At 40.6% G+C, this 19,269-nt stretch overlaps 2 protein-coding genes and 1 non-coding gene across 3 annotated transcripts in view; all 3 read left to right on the top strand.

Moving 5' to 3' along the window:
• The first annotated feature begins 933 nt into the window (after positions 1–933).
• LOC113154680 (G-protein coupled receptor 22) lies at positions 934–4,598 on the top strand. Its single transcript, XM_026349009.1, has one exon. The coding sequence runs from the start codon at positions 934–936 to the stop codon at positions 2,620–2,622; it is 1,689 nt and encodes a 562-aa protein (XP_026204794.1). The 3' UTR covers positions 2,623–4,598.
• A 2,222-nt stretch (positions 4,599–6,820) lies between these two features.
• Positions 6,821–19,269, top strand: part of LOC113153266 (inositol hexakisphosphate kinase 2-like) — a 28,609-nt gene continuing 16,160 nt past the window's right edge. Inside the window, exons 1-2 of the mRNA XM_026346818.2 lie at positions 6,821–11,441; positions 11,556–11,686. Coding sequence (XP_026202603.1) covers positions 11,653–11,686 — 34 coding nt within the window. The 5' untranslated portion in view covers positions 6,821–11,441; positions 11,556–11,652. The remainder of the gene's footprint in view (positions 11,442–11,555; positions 11,687–19,269) is intronic.
• On the top strand, positions 6,880–6,952 carry trnaf-gaa. Its single transcript has one exon. It is a non-coding gene; the product is annotated as a tRNA-Phe (tRNA).

The following is a 19,269-nucleotide window of genomic DNA, read 5'->3' as shown; positions in this document are numbered from 1 at the left end:
CTGCTATACCTCTGCTTATCAAGGTAGATGCTGAGACATTTATACTGCTTATGGGAAAACTAAAGACAAAGGATTTAACAAGAGGGCTGCATTTTCTTATGTTGTGGATTTGTATAGGTATTAATTGTCTTCACAATGTGGGTTAAACAGCATGGAGAGAGAAGTATGGGCATTGATAGACCCTACGCTAAATACTGTTGTACACTGGGAGCACTTTCATCTTAACAGTACAGGGTCTGTTTGTTTACTGAATCCTCAAAGCTTAATTTCTGACCCATATACTGTTATGTTTATTGCGTAGGAATGAATCAAACATCCACCCACTTGGGCTCATGAGAAGCATGCTACATCTTTACAGCAGAATTCAGCTCAGTATGAAATTAAAACCTGGTCAAGAAATAAATCATCACTTGCTTGTATATTGTCATGGGATCCTCTGTTGGGGCCCTGCTTAATGTTCTCATATGCAAATGTCCCCCAAGAGACAGCCTGGTGTAATTCCTCCCTTCTCAACCATTGTCTTTTAAAGCTTGTTGTCTAAATGCAGTCTGAGTGCAGTAAGACATCATGGGTCATCAGCAGCAGCTTGAACTGCACACCATGGCTCCAATCAGCTGGCAAGATCACTTTCATCTCACTCTGCCAACTCATAGCTTTGCTTCCCTTGTGAAATCTGACAAGTTTGATTTGTACAGTTTTATTTTTGTGTAAATATGAGACAAGACTGCTAAACTGCTTGATCTTTCTCTGCCCTCTGTCTGTCTATGTCTTCCTTCTCACCTTTCTGTTTCTCTTTACTGTTTTTTATAGAATCAACCATAGATTGGGCCATCATCCATTTCTGTCTCGTTTGAGCCAGAGGACAAGAAGAGACAGAGTATGGTCTGGTGTGGCGGCCGCTGTTGCTATGTGTGAAGGAGCGCTGTGGCGTCAATGGAGACCGAAGGCTATCGTGACCTTCTGGAGACCAGCGATGGTCAGGGGGTAGGCCTGCTGGATGGAGGAGGTGAGGTGGGTGTGGAGGAGGGCTGGAGCACGCCCTACCCTCTGGGCTTCCAGGTGTCTTTGACCACTGTGCTGATGCTGGAGCTGGTGTTGGGCTTCAGCAGCAACCTAACCGTACTTGTGCTCTACTGTGCTCAGTCCAACCTGGTGGATTCGGTCAGCAACCTGGTCACGGTCAACCTCCATGTGCTGGATATATTAGTTTGTGTTCTGTGTCTGCCCCTGACTGTGGCTGTGATCCTGCTACCAGCTAATGGAAGTGGACTCGGCAGCCTGGCCACACTCTGCTGTTTTCATGAGGCCTGTGTCACGTTCACCAGTGTGGCCACAGCAGTGAACGTGTTGGTAATCAGTCTGGACCGATATGACATTTCGGTTCGCCCAGCTAGTCGTTTGCTGACCCCCCGGCGTGCTGCGCTGCTTTTAGCAGCAGTGTGGGCTGTGTCTCTTGCTGTGTTCTTCCTGCCCTTCCTTGAGGGAGACTTCTTCTCTTCAAGTGCTGAGGATGGTGAGGATGAGGAGCCGGAGAGGCAGAACAACGACTCTCAGCTCACCACTAGACTGACCCCCATTTTTTCCTCCCTCTCTCCTTCCTTATTACCTTCCAGTCACCCGTCTTCCCCTTCACCCCACCTGGCTCCAATATGGCAGAACAGGACACTTCTGTGTGTTGGAGGACAAGGGTATTACACAGGCATGGCAATGTATTACCACTTGTTACTCCAAGTGCCCTGCTTTTTCATCGCTGTGGCAGTCATGTTGTTCACCTACTCTAGGATCCTACAGGCCCTCAACATCCGCATTGGCTCCCACATGATGAGGGGTACGCGTGCAAAGGACTCCACCTGCAGGATTCGCTGCAGGAGACAGAGGAGGAAGGACCTCAGCCTGCCGACAGAGGTAGTATCCTCCAACCAGAACCAAAATCTCACCCATCCTCCCCTCATTCCCTCTCCCACCCCTACACCAACATCACCCCCACCACTCTGCTCCATGCCTCAAGGGATGTCTGACAGTGGAGCAACAGTCACTACTGTCAGCACTGCTGCTACCACCCCCATTGCTACCACGCCAGCCACTCCTGCTTCTCCAACCCCAGCTTCAGCCTCAACCCAGACCCATGCTACATCCCCACTGCCTGCCTCTTCCATGGGTGTCCAGGCCTCTGTTTCGGCCATCATAGCCTTGAGACGGGCAGTGCGCAGGCACAGGGACCGCAGAGAACGTCAGCGCCGCGTCTTAAAAATGTCCCTGATCATTATATCCACCTTCCTGGGCTGCTGGGCCCCTCTGTCTGCAGTTAATGTTCTAATCCTGTGTCTGGGTCCCAGCGATGGCCTGGTGCGACTCCGCCTCTGCTTCTTGGCAATGGCTTATGGAACCACTATCTTTCATCCTCTGCTCTACGCTTTCACCAGGCAGAAGCTGCGTCGTGCACTCAAAACCCGTGTCAAGAAAAGGGTAGTATCCCTTCTGCAGGTGGACCCGGCTCCAAGCGGGGGAACAGTTATACATAATTCCTGGGTGGAGGGGGGAGGCCAGAGAAAGAGTCGCAAGCCACGGGTGGAGGCCAGTGATGGCACGGATCGATGCCTCACTGAGGCAGTGAGGGAATAACGCTGGTGTTCAGTGTGCACACGTGTGATTGTATGTGTGAGTGTGCGTGGGCGAATTTGAAGAATAGTATGTATCTTGCCAGTTTTGCTAGAAATGGATCCTAATGTGTGAAAATTGAGAAGCAGTTCGTTTACATAGGTCAGGACAAATTCCATGACCTGTAGTTCAGATTGGTGAGTCCTGAGTCAGTTTCTTGTTCTCCTTAAGCAGACCCTCATTAACCAAGGTCCTAACTGAGAAGATGGCCACTTATGACAACCACATAGCCATGGCTAGTAAAAATACAACTGTGCACCCCACATATCCTGTAAGGGTTAGATAACCTCAAATGCATACATTATTGTTCCAGCCTGCACTCCGAACTTGCATGTGCATCTACATATGCACACAGACATACACACAGTATGAGACATATATACACACATACAGTAGACTCATCTATATTTAGTCATTATTTGTGAAAGCACACCAATATCTACCTGCACAGATATTCTCAGTGAGAAACAATATTAAAGGAAGTCTATATTTCTTTCCCTTATTTTTCATGCCTTAATTGAGTTATGAATATATTCTCATGGTGCTGAATGACCGGCTGTATGTTTACAACAATAGAAGAAGACATAGAAAGTGTTTGCACATACTATATATGGTACAGCAAATGGTGGGTAAATGACACTTAAATGAAAGAGCTCAGATTCAACGTTTACAGGCTCTCATGACTACCAGAAAACTGCAAAAAAATAAAATAAAATAAAAATTCTGATTTCATTTCAAGTAAGCACCATATTTGAGAAGAATATGTGCAAATTAAAGAAGGCATGACCTTTTCTTTATGTTTAAAAATAAACTAAGAATTACAATGACATAAGCGAGGATATTTGTATGATTGTATGTTTGCATGTGTGCATATATGCATGTGTGTGCGGTTGTGTAAATTAATAAATGAGTGTGTGTGTGTGTCTATGATTATGTGCAATAAATCACGAGTAAAGCAATGACCCCAAGGATGTGAACAAAGAGAATGTGAACACAGAAATGTGTTTTCTATTTATGCTTTAGATTACAGCGGGAAGAGAGAAGAAAGAGGACTTAATCTTCTGATTAACAGCAGGAGGTGGGCATGACAGAAAAGATAATTATGTGGAGCAATTGTAACTATGTGTATATGACAGGCCACTGTAATATTATTGAAATTATATCACTTCATTTTTAAAATGGGATTCAAAGGGCAATATTTTGTGAAACCTTTATTTGAACTATCTCTGTAGTCAGTGTGGGTTTACTAGCATCTACACCAGAGAAATGTGAACACGGAAAAACAATCACTGACATGGGATGTCTCCTGTTACAGTAGCTGTTTGTTGTCTGGAGGGCAGACTCGCTGCTTTTGGACACTTTGAGCGACTGCAGAGACAAACAGACCTGGACATTACACTCTATATCTGTATCTCTCTTTCTCCTCAGGGCTTCATGTCTCATTTCCAGACATGCAGGACATAAAACAATAAACCAGCCCTCAATCTGCTATCATGGGTATGTATTATGAGTGTTACAGTAGGTAAAGTTTCATTTCGGAAAGTAGGCAGAGTACGATTTGAACTTTGCAAGGATTCATGTCTTGACAAGCTCCTTGAGCTTCGGGCTGTCTCTTCCTTCATCCTCACTACTTTTACACTCTTGGTGAGCCAGACAAAAGAAAATAATTCTTGTGTATTCGTGTACATTTTCAGGGATGTAAATACTGAAGCAAAGGTTTGGGCTTTAGTCAAAAATAGAAAGAAAATCAGCCATCATAAACTCTTGAGTGATTTGGAAAGTTATTGTAAAGATACGATACATGTAAGCGTATTTGTGTTAATACTGTATCTGTGTACACGGTACTGTACATTTATGACCACGTGTATAGAAAAATATTAGTATTGTATAAGATTTATATTATGTGTTATTGTATAGAGCAGAACAGAATCTGTATTAAAAAGGTGATCTATTTAAAAATTTAACTATCCCAGTTCATTGTGTTCATCGTGTGAATTCATGTATGTGTCATGTTCAATGCACTGGTTGCTGTTGGTTTTCTAAAATGTATTTATTATATTTTATGTTATTATACAGCGTTTAAATAAGTTAAATAAGTAGAAATTTGAGTCTCCTGTTTCTGTTTTAGGCACACGAAATGATAAAAGAAACACAGACAATATAGAAGAAGAAATTATATAGATTGACAGGAAATTGTACATTGTTTTCTAAATGAACCTGAAAAACCTTTTTACTTTCATAGTCATCAAAATCATGAAATGAAGTATAGGGATGCAGAAGACACTGGAATATGCCAATTTTGTGCCTTTTCAAAGAAAAGTTTAGTCACTGTGCTTCCTTCCCTGTTGAAGCTATATATTCACACAACAGGAAACTGCTTTGATTAATCCTGCTCCGAGTGACCTGGGAGCTCCTCCATATCTCATCCTTTGCACCTTACTGCCCAAATCTGTCTCTCTTTTTTTCCAGCTGTCTGTGCCTTTCTCCATCTCCCATTTCCCACTCCCTGTTTCTCTGATCCCTAAATTTAGAAACCCCGTCCCAGATACTTGCAGTATTTAGTGCTGACTGTGGTGAACCCTCACTCTGTCTCTCTGTGATGTGACAACTGAGCTAATCACCAGTACTAATGAAGATGAAACTTGTTAGTCAGGTAAACATCTGTCGAGGCAGCTCAATCTCTTGATGTGGACACTTCTTTTTTTTTTTTTATACCAAAACAAATCTGTTTGTGTATGTGGTGGGAGTGTTTGTTGCCTTACTGATTTGTGCAGTGGATCAACACTGTACATTCCTCCATCCTGCTTGATAATCTCATCAGTGCGCGCCTCTTTCACACCCCCATTTCCTCCCTTGGTTCCCCTTCTCTTTATTCCACCAGTCTGCATCTCTCTCATCTCTTATCCACACTCAGTCCTTCCAGAACAAAGCAAGGAACAGCTGCAGTGTCTGTGGAAGAAGGAAAGTCACCTTGGGGGATGACAGATGAACAAAAACGTGAGAGAGTGATGAGAGAGAGGGAGAGAGAGAGAGAGAGAGGGAGAGAGAATGAGCGTGGAGGGGAGATTAGGGGGAAAAGAGGGAAAATAGGAATAGATGCTGGCATTGGGACATCATATGATTAATAAAGGTACAGCACTAAATCACGGCATGACTCCATTAGAAAAAAGATAAAAACAAATACTAATGGTAAGTGCAGAGTGATAAGAATAGGTACCTGCACTGTTACACTGATGGCCCAGCATTACAAGTGCTCCTGTCTATCACACTGTGATATGTGTGCACATTTGGATACCACAAAAAAGCACAAGTCAGAATAACTATGTATTTAAAAATCCACGTCCTCCTTTAATTGTGACTGATGGCAAAACATTCAATCATTCATATTTAAATATTGTAGCCATTATCAAATTATCAAAAATAATATAAAGAGCCTAGACTGGAAGCACTTTGACAGAATATACTACGCATTTCTCACAAAAGCCTTTTTTGATCAATATGTTATCTGATTGTGAGATGCTTAATTAAAATAAGAGAAGTGTTCAGTTTTTAATGTGTACACTTCCTACTTAGATTTTTCCTGGACCTGCAAAACGCAAATCCAGAAGGGGAAAAGAAAAGAAAATTATACTGTAGAAACTGTCAAAAATATTAAACATAAACACACAGAGGCATATGCTAACATGGTAATATTATAATATTATAAATATAATGTAGGTAATTTAATCATCATGTTGTACATAGATACTGTATGTGTATTTGTTCTCTACATTGTGGAGAGGTTATGGTATGAAATTTGTTTTATATTTTTAGCTACAAAAGCTACAAAATGTCAACCAGCAGTTTGTGGTCGCCTGTGTCGCCATCTTGTGTCCAAACATTCACAGTAACTTAGGACAGCTCGGTCAAATGGACCACTTTTTATTTCTCTACAGCTGATTTTCCAGCGGCATTTAGGATACCGATAAAGTTTTACTTTTTTTATATCAACTGTTCTTTGAAAGCCAATGTTTTAATGGCTTTAGAAACTTTGGGAAGCGTCTTGACCGGCGAGCGGCTGCGGAGTTAGCATAGCTGTGTGGCTAGCTAGCTAGGTACGGCTGTGTCAGTGAGCACAAACAAACATTAGCGTAAAAACACATTAGCATGTACACGTGTTTATAAATATATATACACAGACATGTACTTATGAACATGTGTCATGTGGGTGAGAAGAGACGCGCCGAAATAGCTCAGTTGGGAGAGCGTTAGACTGAAGATCTAAAGGTCCCTGGTTCGATCCCGGGTTTCGGCAGCGAGTGGGACTCCTTTTGGTGACTGTGGTAAGAACACAAGCACATTAACACATATAAACACAATTTATCTCACAGTAAACACACAGAAGTGGAGCTAATGCCAGTGAAAACGTGTTATATCACCGCCACGATCGTTTCCCACAAGACAAAACACGACGTTTAGCAACGTTTCAGCATAACAACGAGTGAAAGGGTGAATTACTTTGTTCATAGCTAAAAGTGTATTAATGATCAAAGTATGCGTATTAGCAAATAGACTACCACACACACAAAATGAACATTGTGCTACATTATACATATACATTTTAATAATGTGTTGATCTGCTGTTCAGGAAGTCAGCTGATAAAACAAAACAGCATTTTAAAGAACTGTTCACAGGAGCTGTCACCAGGGGGCGCGCTTGTCTGATACCTTTTTGATCAGCATCTCACCAAAGATTCAAAAAAGATCTTACAGGTCTTATGTTAATAATTCAGCTACCACTCACACAGTAAGCACTAAAAACAACTAAATATGGGTATTATATTTCATAAGGAGTGAATCTTTAATAAATATGAGTTCCAGTGGAAGTGTTCTTCCAGCATCTGTCTGCTTGCCATCTGCCACGTGTTTCTGTGTATTTTGACCTTTGAACATAGTAAAAGTTATGAGCTTCTGTCTAATTATCTTAATTGTTTTTCTGTTTTTTTATAACTTCTTGACAGACAGGTCTTTGCCTGTGACAGTACACCAGGGAAGTCGCCACTCCTTAATTTATTTACGCCTCTTTCCCAAGAGAGAGCGAACCTAGTGCACTCTGAACATGTGACATGCTTCTGTGTCAGTGTTTTTGTGAAGTAGACAGTGTTTGAACTGATCTTTGAATAAATTACATCAATTATTCTATATTTAATAACATTCACAGATTTGTCTTTAACGAAATACACTAATCAGCCACAACGTTAAACCCAGGTTTTAAAGTCTTTTACCATTGCAGTACTTGACCCGTCTCCATAGCCCCATAAATACTTCTGACACCTGTTGACATTCAAGCACATTAAAGTATAATGCTGAAACATATGTATGTTAATGTTGACTGAATGTTGATTTGCCAAATTTAACTCCCAACATGTGATTGTACTAGTTATTCCAAACTCAGATGTACAACAACCGCACAAAATGTGAAACATTGGGGTATTGTAACCCATAATTATTTCACCATTGTCTGGACAATTGAGGATAAGCTCATGTGGTCTGGGCACTAGTAAATGCGTCAACTGGATTTAGTCAGAAAGTTATCCTACAAATCCTTTGTGAGTTTAATGACGCAAAGATGCTGTACAGCTGAGCTGTATCTCAATTGATGATTCAGATGCAACTCACTGGAACTACGGTACAATACATTTTTTTGACTCTTTGTGGTCACGTGGTGAATTTAAAGAGACTTAGTGCAGGTTTTTGTCATAATATGTGGGTGTGACTGTGTTTAATGACACACGAAACAGAATAATGATCTACCAGGCTATTATATGTAGGATTTGAAAGGTTTCTGATGTGTAGTTTGAAGGGTTAATATTTTAGAACAGTTTCATATTGTTTCCAATCGAACATAATAAATATGTATTTTCAAAATCACTCCCCATTTACTGAAAAAACTATTAAAAGGGAAGTTTAAAAAGGTAAGTGATCACTTACACTTTGGGTACAAGTGATCCATCACCTATAGGAACTGGATGCTGAAGTCATTTGAACGTCTCATCTGTCTCATGCATGTGAATCCAGCTCCTGGGTTTGTTTCTGTGTTGTGCAGCCCACTGCACATGTGCATTAATGTTCATCATGCTGAACATTATTAGGGATAATTACCATTGTTTGTAGTTCAGGGTGTTCTAGCAGTGGTTGCAGACTTAATTGTAGTCTAAGGGGGGAAAAGCTCATAGGGCTTTAATATCAGTCTTTTAGACACAGCAAAGCTTTATCACAGCAGCAAGTTGAATGTTGTATTATGTTATTATATAAACAATGACTCTGGTTCAGTTTACCATCAAGCAGTGCCAGTGTGCCAGCATTCAATATGTCAAGTTCTTTAACTGAATTTAAATTTAAAGTTCAATTAAAATTAAACTTTGAATACTGGCTATCAATTGCACTTGTGCTTTTCAGTCTGTGACGAAAAGTCTTCTCTGTACAGAGAGCTTGTTGTGTTTCCTCATTTTAGATTCTCGTGTTTGTCCAGCCGAGTGATTAAGACATGGGAAGATTCAGATGTCTCCAACTCAGCAGTTATGTTGAGTTTGTCTGTCAGCATTGTACCGTGAGGACAGGATGAACGCTTTGTTTTACTTTGCTGATACTCAGAATAGGTTCACTTCCTATATCTACCCAGCCCACTCTCAAGTGAACTTCCTCTTTTCAGACCTCAGATTGGCCCTCTGAGGCCTGTAGTGTACTGGCGTAAAGAAGTCACATTGCTAATGAACTTTGAACAGGGTGACTGTCGTCTCAGTGTAAGACATGAACTGAAGTCAAAGAAAGAGAGAGATGTGTTTGCCAATAGAGCCGGAGACGTATTTTGTTGCTTTGAAATGTGTTCTCATCAGGTGCAGACTGGTGCTGCTCTGTGCTCTCTCGGGCCTGTTGCCGAACATACAAAGATCAGTCTGACTCCCTGATGCCAGGAAAGAATAGGGCCTCCACCTGCTTTAGTCCCACATGTCCCGGACAGCTAACAGTCAGCTACTGTGTCATGATACCACAAATGCAAAATCGCCATTATCAGCAAACAGAAAGTTACACTAAAGGGCAGGAGAATAGCGTTATCTATCCAGGCTCTGAACATTTCTTTATCTGTGATTCCCAAACTTGGTGAGAGTTTGATAAGCACAAGTTTCGTAAAGCGATTGAAAAGTCTAGGACATCTTTGTTCTGCTGTTTGAAAATTTATACGGATCCATGTGAAATTTATTCACTATTGTTTGTGTAATATTTGAACACCTGTGGGGATGAATTCACTGACTTTAATCCTCTCTCCATCTTGGAAAATCATGTCTCAAAGTGTATGTCCAGTCATAGTAAACAACATTGTATTAAACCTGTTTGGTTATGCTGATCTTGGGTGATGATGGCCATGACCGTTTCTACGAAATTTTACAGTGAGTACATTTAGTCCATTGGCCAAAACCTTGTTTTCATTGTAGTCTTACAGTCCTTAGACTCTATATTCTTCTTATCACAGACAACCATAGACATGGAAATAACCTTTGACTACATGCAGAGCTCTGTTTCCCATCAGGCAGCCTATACCAGTGCAAAAAACTATTACCACCAGTTTACCCTTTTCATTTTGCTTTCCCTCTCATTTTCCTGAAAGTAAGACCTGTGTCTTTGGAAACCTTCCAGACTTTCCTAGTCTATAATTGAAGTTGAAACCAGCAGGAAGTTCAGTGCATTCAGGAATGCAATCACAGATTAGCTCAACTGTTTCCTGTCAGCAACAAACAATGAAGTGCAACCTGCAGTTATGTCCTGTTGGCAGTATCACTGTAGGCCCTATTCTTATTCTTTTTATTTTTTGTTTTGGTCATGTTTTTATTGGGGTTATACATTTTAAACACAAAGAACCAATAAAACAAAAAATGACTTACACAATACAATCAAAATATGAAGCACCAAATTAGGGAATGAGCATCATTATACATACACAGTATGCCCATAAAAAAATCCACTGTCTAATAATACTAACAACAGACGGAAGGAGAATTTATTTATGTAACACATTTCAAAACAGAATTAAAAAGTGCTTTACAATGACAACAACAAACAAAATAATAAAAGAATAAAGTCTAAAAAAGGCAGTGGTCACACCTGCTAACAGGATCCTTCTTTGATACATCTAAATACTTTCTAATAACAAATCATTTAAACGAAGCAGAGATGTGAGAGCTCATATCATTCCAAATGAGACACTGATGGGAAGTCTCAGCTTGATGGAACACAGAGTGCAGAGGTGAATATTAGGTTTACTCAGCAGATGCAGCCTGTGAGGTTTTAAATTGGTTCTTGGAATTTAACCTAAATGGACCTGCTGGTGGACGAGAGCAATCACTAATGTTTTCCAGGAGGCATTCCAGTCAAATTCAGGATCAAACCTGGAGCTACCTTGCCAGTGTTTAATGAACATAAATTTTAAAATATAAATATGAAGTCAAGTGTCCCCAATAGAAGATGTTTGTTATCTGCTTATCTTGAGGGCGTCAATCCAGCAACTGACGGCAGAATTTCTTGTCATAGACGGCGTGTCCCACACAAGTTGTTTTGGTGTTGTTGTTGTTTTCTGTTTTGTGCATTTTGTCGTTTAGATGACGTTTCCATTGAAGAATGCTTTTAGGAATATGATATGCAAACCACACCCTGCAGAAAGCATTGCACTGAGAAGAAACACCTCTGGAAAACTGGGAAGATTCCAGGAAACCAAGCAAATCCAGCAACTGACCTACTGTCTTACAAATGTGTGTATAAATACAGATATGTCCTTTAGTAGGAAATATTTACTGGCTTCTCTGTCTAAATGGTCACATGTATCTCTCCTCTCATCCCCTTTGCTCTTGTCTCCTCTCCTCCAGCTCTGTTCAGGTTGTTGGACGGTGACAATGTAATGTGATCCAGTGCATGCCACAGTGGAGTCTCTGTGCTGACAAGGACTTGCAGTAAGCCTTCAATATGAGGGCAAGAATTCCCATTGAATATTCACTTGGTAAGCATTTATTTATAGAATGGGAATGAACCTGAGAGAGATGGTATGACGGCTGCTGCAATTTGTCGGGGTTACTGCCCCTGTGACCCTAGGATCAACATGTTCCTCATGTAGCTATGTCCTGTTGGTGCACATACAACAAAGGTGTTGTGTGCATGTACACATCTTTGTGAGACAGCCAGGGAAAGACTCTTACTCAGCACTGACTCTAGCAAAAAGAAAATTATTCTCAAAGCCCTCACAGTGCAGGATCTCGCTTGACAGGTCAAAGATAAACAGTGGGTGATTCCTCTAAGTCTTCTGATGATAGGGAACCTGGACCAGCCAAATCCTGATGATACTCAAACTCTGATGTTTCAGGGAATCACAGAGACAGGGCTGTCATCTGTTAAACACCTGTGGCCAGCAGGGAGTCACTGACAGTGTTTGGCACTGCCTTTGCCAAGTGACATTAAGTGTGGTAGGACTGTCAGCTCAGCAGACGTGAGATTTTCTAAACACAAGGTGAAGCAACCACATGTTCGCAAGCCTACCAATCATCATCCTCCCTCTGTGTGTTTATGTAGAGCTAATGTCATGTATTCACTGGCTCTGCCTGCTGTTTACACAGATCAGACATTTTCTGAGCCAAGGAATGGAGGAGAGAGTTGGCGGAGATCTCAGTTACTGTATGTTTGGCTAGGTTTGCCAAAAGGTCCTTGACTACACTGGTGCCGAAGACAGAAATGCATTGTCTTATGAAAAGAACCAACAGGAAATAGAAGTTACAACTTTGAAATATTAGATCAAGTCCAAATGTTTCTTTAATATTAAAATCTCTGACAAACGTTGTTAGTTTCTATGCTTCTATTTTTAGGGAAAACATCTGCTCCCCTCAGTGCAATTCAAGCGTCATTTGACTCTATTAATGTTTTAAATGCGGTTTAGTCCTTAATCCACCTTCTTTAAAATTAACAACCTCAGCTTAGATCACTAATGGACAGCAGTGCTAACCTAATTATCACAATAACTGGAACACCCTCGAGGTCCTTTCATCTTTTGCACGTGTTGAAACAAAACTGGGGTCAGGTTGAGATGAGCTCCATTCTCATCTTCTCTCCTGGGAGCCTCAAAAAGACTCTAATGGGTTGGTATAATTATCACTATGAACTCATTCTCTGTCACTGACAAGGCACACAGGTTCACAGTACACTGGCATATTGATTGTGCGAGGTGCTCTGCCGTGTTAAGTAGCCTGCTGGATCCACTGAGCCATCTCAGATCAGAGGTTGCCGGGTGTTAGGTTACCACATCTCTGCACCTCAGAACACGGGATGATGGGGTTAGGATGAATAAGTGAACTACTTAGACCCTGTGACTCACATACAGATAAACGCTATCATGTAACACCTGCAGCACTTCTGTTACATTTCTAGTCAGTAAAGCCTTTGTGTGTGTTTGATACAGGTAAACTCATTAGGTGCTACTAATGTTGTGGTGACACAGAGAAGCAACAGACTATTTACCCAGATTTATACTGTAGTTTCATCAAATAAGCTTTTTAATTTGATTGATTGACTAAAATGTCTTAGGTATACTGTACTGAGGACTGTATTTCTGCAGGACAATGCTAATGCAATGCAAGGTTGTCTTTAAGAAGAAGACGGGATGCTACACTGTGGTAAACATGGTCCTGTCCCAACGTTTTTGAGATCTGTAGCTGCAAAGTTACCTTAGTTTTTCTTAAAATGGCAAATCTCAGTTTAAACATTTACTATGTTTTTCATGTTCTGTTGTGAAAAAAATATGTTGATGAGATTTGCAGAGATTTATTGATGTAGACTTTACACAGTGTGCCAGTTTTTTGGCGCTGAGGGTGTATAACTACCTTTTCATCTATCCCCTTTCATAGTCATTATCATCAGGGATTTCCACATTAGAGAGTATTACATGATCCTTACACATAATTATCCTTTTCAAAAATCCCTCATTCTCCAGTGTAGAAATAATAAATACTACTCATCTGTTCCAAGAGTGTCTTCATACTTCTTCGTCTGTAGAGTCAGTGGTTGTCCCTCAACATGTTTACTGGGAGTTGTGCAGCTCTGAAGCGCAGACGCAGATCGTGTTTCCTGGATCTTATGTAAGCTAAAGATCTCTGTGCAGCACATGTTAACAATGTGGCTGACCCTTAGCTTGTGCTTAAGCTTTCTCTTCGAGGTGACGATTGGCTGTTTTCCAGGTCATCTAACCTCTACCTCTACCCACACTAGCTTGCCACAGAAGATAAATGGCTGATGAAGAACTTGTCATGCTCAAACACACAAGACACATTAGCATGCATGTTTTCTTGCTCATACACACAATCACTCATTCCACTTTTCACCTTTAGATTCTGAAGTGAATACATGCAACACGTGTGAGGTGTCTTTAGCGTCTTGCTGTGACTAAGCAAGCATAAGTTGGGTGTTGACATCGGCTGGTGATTTTTGACATCTCATTTTCTCACCTCTGTCTTATGCAAGAGGGAGTCTTTGGAATTCTCTGTGGGCTTCTGGGGGCTGACTGTGCCCTTTGGGAAGACAGTGGTGCATGGCGTTCATGAAGGAGGAAGGGATTCAGATGTAAAAATTTGAGGGTTAAGAAAGAGGCATTCGCGTGTTAATACCCTAACTTTGGCTGATCTCTTTCCCTCTTAAGGTCCACATGGCCACACTTGAAGGAGGAGTGAAAAATCAGCCATCAAAAGAGACTGTTACTGTAAATTACATATATAAATAACGTATTCTGGACCATTTTCACAGTATTGTTTTTGATTTTCTGTTTAATTTTCTAATTTTCTATTCTTAAATATATACTATAAAATATACTTTACTGTATTAATCCCCATAGGAAATTCGTTGTTTGTCTGTACAAATGAAACGCAACAGAAATAGGTGTGTAACATGTAAAAAAGCCGACCTTGAGAGAGAGGCTCAGATCCAGCTCCTTTACACACATGTGGGCAATCAGTGTCTGCGTGAATGTCAGTTTTTGGGACGTTAAAAAAAACGTCCTGCTCCACCACCATCTGATAGAGTAGATGTGATAATGCTATCAAACACTGATGATTGACATTCACAGTATGTTCCCAAAGGTTCAGTGTCTCCTCCAGGGTATAGGTGCATGGTTAACTTTACATACATAGGATGTTGTGTATCTTACTGGGCAGTAAGGTCGTAAAATGATCCAAGAGATCCATGAAAAAAGTCACTGCACACTCTTACTTGGGTATTGGGTGCTGTCTCCACTGCCCCGTTCCTCTCTAGCTATATTTAAGCTGTTCTCATTAAGAGCAAATGTGTCGTCTTATTTTCTGTCAGGGTGTAATTTACCTCTCTTTCTCTCCTACTAAAGACCTGTGCCTTTTTTAGAATCATCTTTGAATGTTACTTCTGCTTTCTCCCTCTCCATGTTGAAAAACCTGAGAGGATTTCCAGGTTGTTCTTTTCATTTCCATTTACACCAATGGAGGCCTGGCCCAGTCCCAAGCTGATTTTTGCCAGAGGTTCTGTCTGAAGATTGTGCGCATCAACAGGTCAAAAATGTGGGTTAGTTCAGAAAATGTCTTATGTCATACCAGTGCAGTATAATCGACTTCCCTTGACTTGTTTGCTTAGGCCTTGACAGGACACTGGGAGTTTGTGTTGACATTTGTTTTCACAGTATAAGCTCTTTTTCTGGTAGTGCCCTGTGTGTGCTGCCACTGTATTCTCACCCAGTCTGTGTTCTCAGAGGAAAAGGCCAAATGCCCTTTGCTGCCTGCCAGTCAAGCAGCTTTACATCCACTTCTATTTCATCCAGTCTGGCCAGTGTTCTCTCTGTCTTCCTTTTGTCTGATTTCTTTCTTGATCTCAGGGATTTGCGGCTTGTAGCCATGATAGTGGGGTCTGGGGTCAGGATTATGCAACCCTGGGATCATTCGATGGGACAAATTGAGTCAGACAGGCTGAAACTACAACACATAGGCCACAGATTCAGACACGGCTAGTTAGAGGAAATAATGAAATGTATTTTATATATTGGTATCATTGGTAGATGATGTGTGTTTGGGTGAGTGTCTAATGTCAAGATGCTTTATTTGTTCCTTGTGAAGAGTTTGCCTAATATCTACATTTAGAGCTGGTTACGCAACAAAAGCCTTTCTAGACCTTCCTCTGTTTCTTTTTGGGTAGCTTTGACAGTGTCCCTGTGCTTGTGCATACAAGGACAAATAACTGGCACTTTTTGGGGTTGGTCCACTCTGGCTCAGGTCCATGTGTCCTTGGGATTCCCATAACCCGTCCTGTTACAAAGGTTCACTGGGTCTACTTTCCATTGGCACCAAAAAGTGATAGAAAAACAGTAACATGTGATTTAAGTATTAAAGGAGGACTGGCTGAGGTTCTCACACATACATACTAGTTGGTGTTTGTTATCGTGTAGAACTCTCATATGCAGTGGCAAGAAAAAGTATGTGAACCTTCTGGAATTTCATCGTTTTCTGCATAAATTTGTCATAAAACATGATCTGATCTTCATCTAACTCAAAAAATATTAACAAATATGATGTGCCTAAAATAATAGCACAATAAATTCTGATCTTTCATGTCTTTATTAAGAACAACCATAAAACCTCATAGTGCTAGTGGAAAAAGTATCTGAACCCCTGGCATTAATTACTGGTTGACCCCCATTTCCAGCAATAACATCAACTAGGCGCTTCCTGTAACTGTGGATCAGATCTTGCACATTGTTCAGGAGGAATTTTAGCTCATTCAGGCAGAACTCTGTCATGTTCTTATAATAAGTATAAATATTCTATATATTAAGCATCAGCTTCCTTGGTGGTGTCCTGCCATAGACACTCTGCTTGTTCAATGTTTTACCTGCTGTAGACTCATGAACACAGATGTTAGTCAGTTCCAATGATGCCTTCAAATCTTTGTCTCTCTCTTGGTGTTGTTCCTTTACCTCATTGATGAGTGTCCGTTGTGCTTTTGGGGTCATTGTGACTGTCCACCCATTTCTTGGTAGAGTAGCCACAGTCCCAAAGTGTTTCCATTTGTAGGTTGTTTGTCTAACTGTAGACTGGTGAAAGCTTTTTTTGAGGTATGGTGTATGCATATTCTTCTTGGTTTTCTTTTTAAGGCCATTATCAGATCACATTACATGACAAATTAATGCAGAAAACATACACATACTTTTTCTTGTTGTATGTCAAACCTGCCAGTCACTTACAGTCTTGGCAACATGCTTAGTCATACACAGTGTATATTCACACAGACAATGAACATATTTCCAATATATTAAACCTATAAAGGTGCATCTAAATTCTACCAATGTGAAATTTATAATGTTCAGATTTTTGTTTTAAATTGATGGAGAGTTGTTGATTCAACAGTACATTTATCGAAAAAAACATTTATTGTAGGACTGCATTAGACTTCCCCTAGGTTTACAGGTATCTAAGTAAATAATGTCATTGCCATCACTGATGACTCAGGACAGTGTAGTAACATGTACGTATAGTCTCCCTCCCTCATGCCCATTTCCAACGTCATCATTTCCACATCGTCCCACCTGACTCCAGCAAAAACCACATCTCCACAGTGATTTAAACTCTAAATGACCTCAGCTGCAGCCATTACCACCAAAGTCCATTACTGCTCGGTCGTCACAGTCACAGAATGTCATTTACACATTTCCAATCGCCTCCTCCACTTTCACACCAAAAATGCTGCAGTGTCTGCGACAAATGTCCCGTAAGGACATTTGACACATCAACTGCTGGGAACCATTTGTCCATTTCAACAAATTCTGACTTCAGCTGGAAATTCAAACACATCCTCAAAATGTATTTACAGTTATCCTTTACATTTTGTTATTTAAGTAATCTGTAGGTGGTCCTATTCACTGTATTTACTGAAGAGAAGCACGAGGATCTTGGACAGTGAGTCTTGCCTTTTGATAATAGCTTGAAACTTTGTAAATGCACAAACAGATACAAAGACTTCAGTCCCGTCAAGGAAACAACTGATTTATAACATTGCATTAAAACAGTAGAACAATAGTCTGAAAACTATTTTAGACTGCACATGCACACTGTATATAATTTGTAAATGTACAATGTTTTATGACTGAAGTCAGTTCTTGATTCCATTAGCAAATCTGGCATACAGTTCTGATTCTTATTATTCATGGATAGTGCTAAAATGATCCAGTACTATCTAATATTATCTACAAAACAGCAGGCATAGTTCTCTGTAACGTTATGTCTGTCTGGTATTTTTCCACTAAATATATGGAGGAAGATGAGGTGGTGGAGCCTTCATCACAATGACTCAGGTTTTTTTTTGGTGATGTGAGTTAAGTAGTGTTCACTCTGCCTCCTTCCTTCTTCCTTTTCACCTTCTCTTACGCCATCACTCTGCGTTCAGCACTGCAGCGCTTGCTGTGCTTGGAAAATTCCACACTGCAGCAAAGAGAGGGGTCGAATCAAGAGAGAGAGAGAGAGAGAGAAAGAGAGAGAGAGACTCAGGTGGGATGAGAGAGGAAAAGGATGTGAATACTCTCTAAAGGTTCATTGTGTGAGTTTTTCAATATGTCATTGGAAGAGGAACAGACTGACACTGAGTGATGCAAATACTGTGAGCTACGTGAGATAAGAGACAGAAGGAGGATGTGTGAGCATCTGTGATAATGAACAAGTGCATATGCAGATGATGAGAGGAAAACATGACATGGTAAAAGTAAAAAACGAATGTACTGAATGAAGGAATAAACTTTATTTTTGGAGATTTAATCTCTATAACATATTATGAATATTTAACAATATAATGTGAGATATAACTTAAAGGCAATATTAACAAATATGATGTATTATAGATTATTATAAGAAATGTAAATATGTTTGCAGGTAAAAGAGGAAGTGCTGTATTTGAAATGGAACAAAGGAACAGATGAAGATCCAGACAGAGTGAGTGATAGAGGGGTGTAGCTGGTTGGTTATAGTAATCTCTGCAGAAACGTTTATCTATTGCCACAAGCTCTAAGGAAAAGCACAACACCAGGGCACAGATGCTCTTGCTTAGAGCTTGCACTCTCAGATAATTAACTCACAGGGCTACAGCTTTAATCCACACACTCACTCACATACGTCTGCTAACATTACATGTGCTACTCACAGAAATGTATGGAAATGTAAGCTTTCCCTCTCAACTGCTGCTAGTGCAAGTTAGCAGTGTGAACCATTGACCTACTTCATACAAAATGCATAATAACACTGCCGGTGTTGCCTGAATCCCCTGTTATATTTACATAAATACAGATACTTCATTTGTGAAACACGCTCAGAGCAAAGTGCCACAAAACAGACGTCACAGTGTTACAGATCAGTGACCATGCCTTAGGGATGGGTCCATTCAGATTGATTCAAAACAACTAGTGCAGTGGTTATTGATGAACGTCACACACTTCAGAGATGGACTGACAAGAGGATGGAAAATCAGAGAGGACTGTGACACGTGCATAGAAAACACGTATGCTATAGTGTCCATTATATTCAGTCCACATTTTTGGCACTT

The sequence above is a fragment of the Anabas testudineus genome, chromosome 5 (genome assembly GCF_900324465.2).
Source record: "Anabas testudineus chromosome 5, fAnaTes1.2, whole genome shotgun sequence".
In the NCBI taxonomy this organism is placed as follows: Eukaryota; Metazoa; Chordata; class Actinopteri; order Anabantiformes; family Anabantidae; genus Anabas; species Anabas testudineus.
Note: the sequence above shows the minus strand (reverse complement) of the source record. Positions and strands in the feature narration are given on the sequence as shown.

What these genes read in the sequence shown, in the direction of transcription:
- LOC113154680 (XM_026349009.1), top strand. Translation starts at nt 934, where the DNA reads ATGGAGACCGAAGGCTATCGTGACCTTCTGGAGACCAGCGATGGTCAG.